Genomic DNA, 14,601 nt, shown 5'->3' on the forward strand with positions numbered 1-14,601 from the left:
ACCTTACCAGAGAAAACAGTCAACTCACAAGGTTTCATGATCCACCTCATATTTGGTCCAAAACCAACAGTACCCACTGAGATTCAATGGCACATCAACAAGGGAATAAATATGTGCTTGGTCGGTCTTCAACATGGGTTTAAGACCGACTCAGGGGAACAGATGCGACTATATGTAATGCCCAAGCCGTCACATATTTATTCCCTTCGTAAATACCTTTTTTTGTCTGAGAGCCAAAAGAACACCCTTGTCCATTTTACATACGTGGGCTTGGCAAGTGCATCACACGTTCCCAACAGGGATGCATTAAACTGTCTCGTATCCAGGTGCCAGAACATTTTTTACGCGGTGAGCATTATCAAATCTAATCGGCCTTTATCACATGTTAATACACGGTCAGGTTGCACATTGTTGAATCAGGAAACTGTCTGACATGTCTGAGGTATTTATGACTAAACATTTAGAAGTGTACATGTGCATGTATCCTCTGCATAGAAGCATATTACAGACCTGCCAACCTCTTGGATCACATAACTGCACTCTCACCATTCAAAACTTATAATTTTCTTTAAAAATTCTGTTTTGCAAAGAATGAGCATGGGCCGATTCCTGCAGTCATTTTGACCACTTGTCTGGATTAGGTCTAGTCCTAGTAACTCCGATTGTGTCAGCATTTCTTCACACATAAAATAATCACACAAGAAATGCATTATCGAGGTTGAACAGTGAAATGGCCCTATTCCCACCTGAATTGATCACGTTTTCAAAATTTGACATCTTGAAATGCAAATCGCATGTCCAGTAAGCCTGTTCAATATTCATTTCTTTTCATATTATGATATCATGAAAAAATATCGCGATATCTGATATTATCGACTGAAACACCATGTCTCGAGGGCCACATTAAAAAAAAAAAAGAAAAAAAGGAAAGATGTACGGCCTTTTTGTTATTTCTACATTTAGACCTCTTGTACCTGTTCGCTGGTGGAAAGCAAATGTCAACATTGAAATTGTGCACATTAAAGTATCATATAATGGCACAGTACGGAAAAAGCCATTTCCCCGCACACATTAGCGGTAAAGTTCGCTCAATAAGGCAACCCCCAAAATGGACAGAGCACATGCGTGTTACTAGAGGGGCTACTGGTATTGATGCCCTCACCTCATTTCTAAGTCATCATTTATTTCTCATAAGTCGACATATTTCGCTCGGTCCCTTTTCTACAAGACCACAAAAAATCCTTTGTGTAAGTCGGCAATAAAAATATCGCGCTTCGGTATCGGTTTCCTTCGCCGCGGGTTGCCTAAATGCGTCAAGCGACAATCAACACTGCTCAACTGATACATGTCGCTATTTTTTAAAAATAATCGACAATTCACAACAATATGCACAACACTAGCCATGACAGGAAACTGAGAAGGGAAGTTGTTAAACAATGGCAATTTCTTCTTAACAAAAAAAAACCGAAGTTTGAAAATAAACACAAGTGTCTCAGATGTAAAAAAGTGATTCAGAGGCTTACTAAGAAGACAGAAAAGACAACAGGATTTAAATTTTTTTATTTATGTATTTTAACTTACAATGAAATATGAGGGTAACAAAATAAAAACAGGGTCAGTTGGGAAACCGGAAGCGCAACTGTTGGGGGCGCCTTACTTGAAAAATTGGTAAGCCCACATATACGTGTACATACCGGGTAATCTGGCCAATATTAGCACAGAAAATTACCAAATTTTGCAGAGATGTTTTCAAATTGCCTTCCTTTGTGCAACACATTTTTATTCTCATACTGTACATGTCCATGAACATCATTAATGCTTTGCTATCATCACACACACACACAGTGATTCTACTCTTTTGTGATCTTACAAAACACTCTCCAATTCAAAAACATAAAGAGAAAATGCAATATTCAATCAAAGTCAAAACACCTGCATGTAACCTTTCTATGTTACAATGCATTCCTCAAGTTTGCAACTCAAAGTATACTTACATGTATCTGTACTTTCAGTTTCCTGGTTTGACTAAGAAACTGAAATTTCTGTTTCAATAATTTGGTTGATGTTTCCAAATATGAGAAACATTTATTTCATCCCACTGTGTCAAGGACTGATTCTATTTATTTAGAAGAGACATGTGCAAATTACGCATGACTAAGGGAATAAACATGGGCCTGGCCAGTTTGAAAATGGGCGTTTAAGACTGGCTTCCAGAGAATGGATGCGATTCATTATCAGCTTTCAGTCTCCCGAGCCAGTCTTAACCGTTAGTTCAAGACTGGCCATGCACAAATTCCCATTCATATACCTTTTCTAGTCATAGAGTCAAAAGAAGTCAATATATGATGGATTTCCAATTTCTTTGGTTTTAGAATTTTACTTTCGTTTTCCAGAACACCCCTGTCCATTTTATAGTATATTCCTTGTGCAAGTTGTTCAATATAATCTCCTTATGGGGATTCCAGAAATTAGGGGTCCAAAAGTGTGACATTTTTGTGTCCCTGTTACATCTGACTTTTGCTTTTTGACATGAAAATATAAATGGAATTGATTTCAATCTATTACCATTTGTTTGCAGGGGTGTGAGTGGCCACTTAATATCAAAGCCGAAAACAGCTAGCAAAAAGCTGAAATGTAAGAAGTGCCCGTACAAGTACGTGTGTACTCAGCAGGTGCCAAAAAAGCTGAAATTCAGGGTCAACATCCGAGCGAAAAAAAGCTGAATTTTCACATCTCTGTGTTTGGCAAGTAATTTGCATTAATTCATCACTCTTGGAAATTATAAATGTGTTCTGAACTTACAAAATCACGTCAGATATGACAGGGACACGAAACAAAATGGACCCCTAATTTCTGGAATTACACTTATATGGACTTGGCACATGCATGACGAACCATGTGCACAGAATTGATTAAACTGTTTCTTATCCAGGCGCCAGTGCGTATTATCACTTCTCAGCGGGCATTATCATGTGTTAATGCACGGTCAAAATTGCACGCTGTCGAATAGGAAGCCTGTCTGAGGTATTTACATGTATGAATTAGCAAATAAACAATCTAACACTTCACCTGTCAGTTCCACCTTGGTCTGCCATCATAGATCCTCCTCAAGAACCTGCACAAAACAAACAGCAATCATTAAGCCATTTACATGAACCTTGAGCTTGGCACAAGCCTAGAAATTCAGGCTGTTGGACTGAATAGCTGCACCTGTACATACATGTGGGAAATACTGAACAATGCACACATGTATGAATTTGTACAACATACATGTCCATGAGCGTATGTGTTTGCAAGTGCACACTGTGTAGGAGTAATTTAATATGATGCCTCATGCATAGAAGAGTCGAGCTACCAGATTACAGACCAATAGTCTGCATGTCCTCAAGGCCGATGTTGTTTGCAGTAATTTGTTACTATAACCACCAATCGACCACATTAATTGAATTATAAATGTACAATGTACGTATTTTGACACAGAGAGGTATGGTATACATACACCATACATACCATACAACCATACAAAGAGCTACAAGCAGCTACATACATTCATGTTCCAGACATGTAGTACGGATAGGAAATTAGGGATGCACTTAGCAAAATTATCATAAAGACCGTAAGACTAACGACCATACTTAAAGATTCCACCAACTTAATTCATCAACGAACCAAGACAAACAAATATTCTCTTGTCCAAGACACTGCAAAGACATGTACATTCAACATATTTATGGTTTGCATACACTACAAAAATTGCATATTTCAGTGCATATGTATATGCATTACATGTATACGTATTTCACATGTGAATGTATTCATCATGTACATGTACAAGTTCATTAGACAATGTGGTTACCTTTAATGCAACCATGATTAAATTCAGTTTTCCTGTCAATCTTAGTCAGGAAACTGCTCCTAATTTTGTACACATCTACATGTACCCTCCCAAACATTCCCCTCAGCATGGCCTACATGTACACGTACCCTCCCCAACATCCCCCTCAGCATGGCCTACATGTACCCTCCCCGACATCCCCCTCAGCATGGCCTACATGTACACGTACCCTCCCCAACATCCCCCTCAGCATGGCCTACATGTACATGTACCCTCCCCAACATCCTCCTCAGCATGGCCTACATGTACCCTCCCCAACATTCCCCTCAGCATGGCCTACATGTACCCTCCCCGACATCCCCCTCAGCATGGCCTACATGTACCCTCCCCGACACCCCCCTCAGCATGGCCTACATGTACATGTACCCTCCCCGACATCCCCCTCAGCATGGCCTACATGTACCCTCACCGACATCCCCCTCAGCATGGCCTACATGTACCCTCACCGACATCCCCCTCAGCATGGCCTACATGTACATGTACCCTCCCCAACATCCCCCTCAGCATGGCCCAACATCCCCCTCAGCATGGCCTACATGTACCCTCACCGACATCCCCCTCAGCATGGCCTACATGTACCCTCCCCAACATTCCCCTCACCATGGCCTACATGTACATGTACCCTCACCGTCATCCCCCTCAGCATGGCCTACATGTACCCTTCCCAACATCCCCCTCACCATGGCCTACATGTACCCTCCCCAACATCCCCCTCAGCATGTACATGTACCCTCCCCAACATCCCCCTCAGCATGGCCTACATGTACCCTCCCCAACATCCCCCTCAGCATGGCCTACATGTACATGTACCCTCACCGACATCCCCCTCAGCATGGCCTACATGTACCCTCCCCGACATCCCCCTCAGCATGGCCTACATGTACATGTACCCTCCCCAACATCCCCCTCAGCATGGCCTACATGTACATGTACCCTCACCGACATCCCCCTCAGCATGGCCTACATGTACATGTACCCTCACCGACATCCCCCTCAGCATGGCCTACATGTACATGTACCCTCACCGACATCCCCCTCAGCATGGCCTACATGTACCCTCCCCAACATCCCCCTCAGCATGGCCTACATGTACATGTACCCTCCCCAACATCCCTCTCAGCATGGCCTACATGTACATGTACCCTCCCCGACATCCCCCTCAGCATGGCCTACATGTACATGTACCTTCACCGACATTCCCCTCAGCATGGCCTACATGTACATGTACCCTCCCCAACATCCCCCTCAGCATGGCCTACATGTACATGTACCCTCCCTAACATCCCCCTCAGCATGGCCTACATGTACATGTATGTGTTGAATGGTTACTCTTCACCTCGACTATACATGTACACATATGCCATACATGTAGGAACCATTTTCATGTGATGCACATAGCATATTGCCCATGTCACCTCTACAGAAAAGAGTGCAATATATCTACAGCAAAATCAAGTCACAAGAATTAGAAGCCATTACTGTGAGCCAAGCCTGTACACAACGTCACACGCAGGTGATACGATCGTGTTTGGACCAAAGGGTGTCGTGACTTTCCAAAGTGTGCACTCACACTCAATTTAAGAACATTGTACGAGTGCCAAGGCCATGCAGGAATGGCCTCTCCTCAGATTTATCTATACATGCCCTTAATATGAGAATGCTACCAGAACAAGTTGCATCTTACTGTGGTATGACAAAGGCTCAATCCATGTGCACAGATATGTCTAACAATAACGAAACCTACAGACAATCATGCAGTGGAACTGAATATTGTTCAGGGATTCAGATAACATGTGTATCAATTGGCGTATATACACTTCCCGACTTGAAAATTTTGTCAAACATGCAGCATAAAACCTCATGCTGAACGTAAAATGCGCAGTGATTTCTGCTATAAAAAGAGTGCCATAAGTTTCTGTATTTTTCATGTTTCATCAATTACGCCCTGCCAGACAGAGTAACATCTGTAGCCGACGCTACTGAAACCAAATTTGTTCATGTTCGTCTGTGTACAGCTTTTCCTGCCACTTTCTGCATAACCATGGTAACTTATTAAGAAAATCCAAAATCAAAGGGCAGGACCCAGCCTAAAGCGTGTTGTAGACCAAAATGGGCTACAGTGCATGCATTGTGTGCATGGATTATTTTTATGCACAAAACTTTGCTCACCAGACTCCCCCAAAAGACTGTGCAGTAAAACAGATTTCTAGCATGGATGACTGCAGTGATATTATAAAAGAACAGCTGTTGTAAAAGCAGTTATCATCCTCATCCAAGAAATTTAATGTGTAATTAAAATAAAGAACAGCTAAGCAACTCTTCATGAAATGGAACATTGGGGTGAATGAAGCAGTACAAGAAATGCGGGGCTCATCTTAGTCAAAGGGTCCAGACAACTCCACCATTTGCCAACTTGACTTGGGCCAACTTGACCACTGACACTAGACCGTTGAGACAACTCAAAACCATTCAACCATTAAAAAAGATGTCCATTGGATTAAGTCGTCCACTCAGCCAAGTCGTCTGTTGAGACGTATGAAATACGTCAAATTTGAACTGTTTACTGGCTTCATACTAGGCCTAGATGCTTTTGAAACTTTGTGCACTGTCAGGATATTTAACCACTTGCTGTCGGGGAACCCCTTTTCGAGCACCATGTGTTTATACGCAAAGCCGGGGTGCCCAAAATGGGACAAAAGAGCTGGTCTGTGTAAAAAAAAAGCTAAAAAGCTGAATTCCCACACACCTGGTATTTGGTCCGAGATAAATACCAAACTACATATAACATCTGGAAATTGGGCAGATGTCGGACCGACAAGCAGGGCAGTGCTAGAGAGGGGATGATGGCGCTCTGCAGTACCATCCGTTAGCAATGTGACAGGCTTTACAGTCACTTCGCCCCATTTTCATGTCAACCCTAACCACTTTGCCCAATCCCCACACCGCCCCATTCCCACTTCAACCTATTTCCACTTTGCCCTAGACTTGACTCAAGTCGGAATCTCCGTGACCTCTTCATTTCTGCTTTGGTGGATACACATTGAACGAAACTGTAAGCCGTTACTTGCTTCGTGCCCTCTTGTGTCCATTTCTTACATGTACTACGAGTTCAGTTATCCCAACTTGACGAATCTGCCAACCATTTGTACATTATGAATGGGCTCATCTACCAAAAGTGGTAGTAGCCAATCACATTGCCGGACTTGTTTTTACGTTGTTCTACTGTACCTGCATTATAATGAACGAGTCTGCAAGTCTGACTACATTGATTGGTGGAAATTCCGTACACATTATGCAAGATCATGTCATTCATATGCAATAATGAATAACTACACATCACTGACGGGGGTCCGATAAGCTTATCAGTCAAGTTGGACTTACTGACAGTTGACATATGACACATGTTGTACAATAAAGCCTATAACGAGGGCGCCTTATAAGGGTTATGTGAGGTGCCAGGCAGAGCCTGACGACCGTGTGGTGCATACCAGCGGAAGAGATGGCTGACTAAACAAAGAGCAATGTACATTTAAGTCTGACTTGATTCAAGTCTACATGTAACTTTGCCCAATCCATGCTGGAGTGTGTTACAAGCCTCTTCAAAAAAATGGTCGAGAGTGAGCGAAGTGGAGATGGGGGGAAATGGGAGTGAGCGAAGTGGGGATGGGGCGAAATGGGAGTGAGCGAAGTGGAGATGGGGCGAAATGGGAGTGAGCGAAGTGGGGATGGGGCGAAATGGGAGTGAGCGAAGTGGAGATGGGGCGAAATGGGAGTGAGCGAAGTGGGGATGGGGAGAAATGGGAGTGAGCGAAGTGGGGATGGGGAGAAATGGGAGTGGGCGAAGTGGGGATGGGGAGAAATGGGAGTGAGCGAAGTGGAGATGGGGTGAAATGGGAGTGAGCGAAGTAGAGATGGGGAGAAATGGGAGTGAGCGAAGTGGAGATGGGGCGAAATGGGAGTGAGCGAAGTGGGGATGGGGCGAAATGGGAGTGACCGAAGTGGGGATGGGGAGAAATGGGAATGGGGGGAAGGGGGGATGAGGCAAAATGGGAGTGAGCGAAGTGGGGATGAGGCGAAATGGGAGTGACCGAAGTGGGGATGGGGCGAAATGGGAGTGGGCGAAGTGGGGATGGGGCAAAATGGGAGTGAGCGAAGTGGGGATGGGGCGAAATGAGAGTGAGCAAAGTGGGGATGAGGCGAAATGGGAGTGAGCGAAGTGGGGATGAGGCGAAATGGGAGTGAGCGAAGTGGGGATGGGGCAAAATGAGAGTGAGCGAAGTGGGGATGGGGCAAAATGAGAGTGAGCGAAGTGGGGATGGGGCGAAATGGGAGTGAGCGAAGTGGGGATGGGGGGAAATGGGAGTGAGCGAAGTGGGGATGGGGCAAAATGAGAGTGAGCGAAGTGGGGATGGGGCAAAATGAGAGTGAGGGAAGTGGGGATGGGGCGAAATGGGAGTGAGCGAAGTGGGGATGAGGCGAAATGGGAGTGAGCGAAGTGGGGAGGGGGAGAAATGGGAGTGAGCGAAGTGGGGATGAGGCGAAATGGGAGTGAGCGAAGTGGGGATGGGGCGAAATGGGAGTGAGCGAAGTGGAGATGGGGCGGAATGGGAGTGAGCGAAGTGGGGATGGGGTGAAATGAGAGTGAGCGAAGTGGGGATGGGGAAAAATGGGAGTGAGCGTAGTGGAGATGGGGCGAAATGGGAGTGAGCGAAGTGGGGATGGGGCAAAATGGGAGTGAGCGAAGTGGGGATGAGGCGAAATGGGAGTGAGCGACGTGGAGATGGGGCGAAATGGGAGTGAGCGAAGTGGGGATGGGGCAAAATGGGAGTGAGCGAAGTGGGGATGAGGCAAAATGGGAGTGAGCAAAGTGGGGAGGGGGAGAAATGGGAGTGAGCGAAGTGGACATGGGGCGAAATGGGAGTGAGCGAAGTGGGGATGGGGCGAAATGGGAGTGAGCGAAGTGGGGATGAGGCGAAATGGGAGTGTGCAAAGTAGAGATGGGGAGAAATGGGAGTGAGCGAAGTGGACATGGGGCGAAATGGGAGTGAGCGAAGTGGGGATGGGGCGAAATGGGAATGAGCGAAGTGGGGATGGGGCGAAATGGGAGTGAGCGAAGTGGGGATGGGGCAAAATGGGAGTGAGCGAAGTGGGGATGGGGCAAAATGGGAGTGAGCAAAGTGGGGATGGGGCGAAATGGGAATGAGCGAAGTGGGGATGGGGCAAAGTGACCGACACCCTGTGAAAGCTATGCCATACCGCACTACATGTATGTCCAAGTAGAGTTGCAAAGTCACACAGCGCACACAATACCAAACGCTTTGAATGGGTTAATATATCTTGCATCCACGCTGACCTGGCCATGTATTTGAATGGTAAACATGTAGATTTCTCACACAGTCAAATTGTCTCGATGTCAAAGACATGTAGGCCTTGTCTTCGTCTTAATGGATGACATGGAAAATGGTCAAATTGGCTGGTCTGGACAACTCGACCGTTTGGCAACTTGACTTCGGACAACTAGACCGTTGAGACAATTGACCATTAAGACAACTCGACCATCTGTGCGTAAAAAGGAGGAACAAGTCGACCGTTGAGACAAGTTATCCGTTGAGACAGTTTGTCTGCTCAGTCCAGGCGTCTGCTGAGACGACAGTGTGTAATACTTTGCCTTAATAATGGAAGGGAATTTCATATAGTAGATAGACAAGCCTACATGGACTTTCTGAGGTATTATGAAAATCAAGTCAACCTTTGCCCCAATCGATCGATCTTGCACCTGTGCTGACCTAGCCATGTGTATGTATTACAGTCGTTTTCCCTGTTTGGAGTTTTCCTGGTTCCACATCGCTTGAAATAAAAACCTACGTCCTCTGTGTTGTTCTTCATTTTACATTCTCAGACAAGTTCTGTTTACAAGGTGAAATGAAAGCCTCTTGCGGAACAAAACTTGTTCTGGGAAAATTTCTACAAAAGAAATTTGGGCCAAATTTCCGATGCACACTTTGATATTTTTGAACGGTTTGTCAAAAATCTTAGTGGCGGAAAAAATTGACAAATAATTACAGGGCGATATGTCACTCACTACGAGTCATCCCAAACACTTTTTATACTCAACAGTCATATAAACTTTTGCATTTAACGTCAGTTTAATTAAAATGATTTTCAAAGTTTCCGTTTTATTATAACTGGCCGAAAACTGAACACATATTGCTTCTTATATTTAGATCGCACATTAAGGGCATGCACGATACATATGTTGCAAACTCATCTTACTATATGTCACATAATGGGTTCGTCGACCGTGTGGCACAAGGTAGTATCGTTGATGGCTTGCGCCGTGTAGCTGAAAAAGTTGACATGCAAGATACCCTTTTTTAATTCATTGGAATTCTTATTTATAAACTAATTTTCTCTGAATTAAGACATTTTTCATTAGAAAATCAGCTTTTCACAATGGTTCTGGCTGAAAATGGATTTTACTGCTCAAATGGTTACCTTCCCGAAATGGATCCAGAACAAGGAAAAGTGTCGCCACCACTTTTGTCTATCCTGTACATCTAAATTAACCCTCCAATGCTGAAGTCACTCTTTGGGTCATTTGGTAAACACCTCCAAGAAGCACAGCTGGGTCATGTTGTGCACTGCACCAACAGTCCCTCACAGGAATATCAGATTGCACTTTTGTGCTGCCCAACAACTGTGCTTCACTGTTTCATGTGCATCATTGTGCAGTAAACCAAATGCAGTGAAGAGGACTGCACAAAAGACCCTGGGTCATTTTGTGCTGGCAACTGTGCACACACTGAACCTGTGCATGTTTGTGTTTCATATAGAAAATACATGCTCACCAGTGACTGTGGGCATTTGTGCATATTGGTGCTATAAAACCAAAGGAGGGTTAAAAGTCTAAAATTTGAAATTAATTTGGTAGTATCTCTAACACACAAGGTGCACAACGGACCAAATTTCACTGGATTTTGAGGATTTTTGTAGCTGCAATCTGACTGAATAATTTTCGTGATCCGGAACAGGGAAAACAACTATATTATGCGTAGAGATCTCATTGGTCGTCGAGTTGTCTCTCTGTCAAAGTCGAGTTGTCTTAATGGACGACTTGGCAAATGGCCGAGTTGTCTCTACGGTCGAGTTGTTTCAATGGTCGAAGATGTCTTAAATGGTCAAGTTGTCTGAAGTCGAGTTGGCAAACAGTGGAGTTGTCCGACATCTTAATCAACATGCACATGATGCAGGAAGCTTTATCACTGACTATGGACTGCTTGCCCCTTTTTTACTGAATTCTACCATTGTCTTGTCTCCACTAAAGCCGGATATGGAAGTAGCCTTGTGGAGGGTTGTTCTAAAACCCCCTCGACCCCTTCGACCTTTCGTTCAAATCCTTCAAAAAACAGATTAACGGGTACCTGAACTCAAACAGAGAGCTTTAGAACTGTGTTACTCATCGTTTCCCTAGTTTGAGAAACATCAACGTTATTAAAAAGTGATGCATGCACTCGGGGTCATGGCTACGCGAGATACATGTGCGACTCGTGCTTTGTTAATGTACTGATGAATGTGCTGATTACGAATCAGGCTGGCCATGTGGCGATTGGGATGTGGGTGACAGGTTATTGTTATCAAATGTGCGTATCTGCACCACTGCACAAGCGTATTTTCATAGGAAGGTTGGGGCAATCATCATAAATGGGGTGGATGAATTTTTCAAAATAAAATACAACAAAATTGCTTTCTCGGCCAAATTGCACGGTAGCTCAGTTAGAAGAGCACTAGACTTATAAGCGGTAAGGTGCAGATTCCAATACGTGAATTACAGTTTAGTTGGTTGGAGGATGTTTATATTATAGGAAAGTAAAGCCTGACATTTACCTTAGAACTTTATTTTCTTTAGGCCTGCTGAATAAATTTCTTGATTGAGCTTGTAGCTGTTAAGCCCGAACTACAGCATCAGTCCCACTATAGTTGGGCCCGTCCCAACTACATGTGTTGAGTGCTCAAGTTGGGTCTTCCAAACTACAGCACAGAGGTCTGGTGTGCATGTGCCCAGCATTTTCCAAAGTCATATTGTTTACAATGTCACAGACGAAGTGCCACAGTTTAGCTGACTTGTGTCGAGTGTGAGATGCATTAACTTAAATAAGGTTGAGAAAGTTTCTACAAAAATTAGTCAACAATAATTGGGCCAGCCCAACTGTAGCACTACAGTTAGGACTGTCCCAGCTATTGTTGGGGCAGATGCTACAGTTGGGGCGTAACATGGTTAATCATGCCCATTGCCCCTAACCCTCTTAGAAAAAGAATTACCCGACCACGGTCGGGCAATTTTCCCCGCAGAAATTGATGCGCGAGAGTCCGAGACGAGATCTCGTTCATGATCAGCGGCGAGTATTAGGCCTACATGACCAAAAGTGAAGCTGTGAATCGAGGGGGGTTGTGGGGTCGTGGGCCGAGGGGGTTTTAGAACAACCCATGGCCCTAGTGGACAGTGTACAGGCATGACGGGCTATCCACCAATCATGACAACACGTCTGACCATCAATGACCACGATTACTAATCACGGTCATTGATGGTCACTAATCAGATTAATCATGGAGGAATAAGAACACATGCGCATGCAAAATATGTGTGTTTGTTGTCATGAACTCCCGTTGACAATATCACGTACGAACAAGCAGTACTCCAGTAATGGTCATCGTTCGGCAGCCAGCCTTGTGCTAAAAAAATCTTTATCAGATATATCGCTGTTGTAAATCCGTCACGCAGCAGGCGGCCTCCACTGCTTTACCACTGGTCAATGAGGGGCGTTAATTGGTCAGTAAATAACCTGTGGGGGCTTGGCAGGTCGTTCGAAGTCCTTGTGTTCTTATTATGCATGGATTAATGATCATGATGACCACCACACCGGTAGTCATCATAAGACGCAAAACTGCAAATGCTGGGAGTAAGATTCATGTCCTTAAACCAACCATGGTAATAATGGCTAACATACATGTAGGACTAAGCCCCAATCATCTTATCATGGATTCATGAAAGGAGACATTCATTCATGAAATTCAGCATGTTCAGACAGTCAGACCATAGAGGAATAGACACTGAGACAGTGTCAGCTTCAGCATGCAACGTTAGGCCTACATGTATTTCCCACTTGGCATTGTGCTACCATGCACTTCGCTACCATGCATGTAGGAACGACGGAGTCAGAACCCTCGTGTGACATTCCGAGCATGCATGTTCTGATGTTGAACATGTCGAAATAACGCAATTTCGTCATGTTCACGTTGTCTAATCACATTGTGACAATGAACACGGTGAACGTCACGATGAACGCTCGGCTTTTCTTTTTACGCCTAAAACTTATAAGATGAAAGCCTCAACGTCTTTAAATTTCCATTCTGTAGGTTCATAAAAAAGATTAATTTACAACATCAACATGCAATTAGACAAATAACCTAAAATACAGGGATGTTAGGATGATAATTCATCATTTTGTCCGGTTTACCTTACCTGTTGTGCAAAACTCACGTTCTGATCAGATTTGCAATATGGCGTTGCAAGCACGTAAAATCTACAATGATTGGCTTAAGAATACATCAAGGGTGAAGGCGAGCCAATGAAATGAAACGAAACAAATGACTAGGGCAAAGGAAATTTCCCGCGATTTTTTCCATCAACGTGGGTTCACCCATGGAGTTCATCGAGTGGGCCGCGGGGCAGCTCCACTGTACAGAACCTGATACAGATGCCCACTCGCATTTGTAGCTTAGAAATACATAAAATACAAGTTCAAGAAGAAAAATATGGAACTAGCTCGCACATAAAAATGACTAGTTCGTTGGTTGGTATACCATGCAAAGGGCAAGAACATAGCCTGATAAGGACAAACAGGGACGTGGATGATAAACAGCAAAAAGGAAAAACCTAATTATAGTCTTCAGGTATATATGGAAACTACAAAAACTAGGACATTCGGGGGAAAATGGGCTTAGGGGGGCCTACACACCTACACAGAAGGGGAATCTTGCACAGGATGAAAAAAATGCTATTTGGCTGTTTTTTGACTTCGGCACAGTGGAATTTTGACGTTTGAAGCAGTGGCCTAAATAATTCGCACGAACAATGAAAACTTATCGCAGCAGAAAACCGGAAACCAGCAGCGTATGGCCAGGCTCTTTTGTAGTCCCCTATACGTTGGGGCACTGAGCTGCAGTCATAGGCGTAGCTGAGCTGCAGTCATAGACAAAAAATCACATAATAACCACTTTTTGTCTATTCTCTGGCTTGAGCCACGTTTTGCCCAAAAGGTTTTTTTTTTTTTCATTCTGAGGTTTTGGGTTTTTATGTGATTTGAACTTTTAAACTGGGAAGTTGAATATAACTGTTATTGCCGTAATTCAAAAAAATGACCACATCATATTTATTCGTAAGCCACTATTTGACTTAATTTTGCTTGATTTGTGCGAGCCAGTGAGCCAAGGGGGCCCGGGGAGGGGGCGGGCCAACCCCCCCCCATCTCAATTTCTGAGGGGGGCATATCCCCCCCCCGGCTACGACATTTTGGAAAACCCAAATGACCAGAGGAAAATTCATTTCCACCCACAATCTGTCGTAGGGTTTTTAAAATTCTCATACTACGGTTAATGTTTTGAAGGACAACAGCAATCCGAAGAGCTTCTCCTCTGAGGGTCGTCGT

At 44.2% G+C, this 14,601-nt stretch overlaps 1 protein-coding gene across 1 annotated transcript in view; it reads right to left on the reverse strand.

The window, feature by feature from the left end:
• The window catches only part of LOC110975437 (nucleosome assembly protein 1-like 1), a 35,267-nt gene extending 21,736 nt beyond the window's left edge, over nucleotides 1–13,531 (reverse strand). Inside the window, exons 1-2 of the mRNA XM_022227942.2 lie at nucleotides 13,416–13,531; nucleotides 3,070–3,115 (exon numbers count right to left, since the gene is read on the reverse strand). Coding sequence (XP_022083634.1) covers nucleotides 3,070–3,098 — 29 coding nt within the window. The 5' untranslated portion in view covers nucleotides 3,099–3,115; nucleotides 13,416–13,531. The remainder of the gene's footprint in view (nucleotides 1–3,069; nucleotides 3,116–13,415) is intronic.
• Between the last annotated feature and the right edge of the window lie 1,070 nt (nucleotides 13,532–14,601).

This window comes from Acanthaster planci, linkage group LG20, assembly GCF_054643075.1.
Source record: "Acanthaster planci isolate LZ-2023a linkage group LG20, COTS_SCS, whole genome shotgun sequence".
Taxonomy (NCBI): Eukaryota; Metazoa; Echinodermata; class Asteroidea; order Valvatida; family Acanthasteridae; genus Acanthaster; species Acanthaster planci.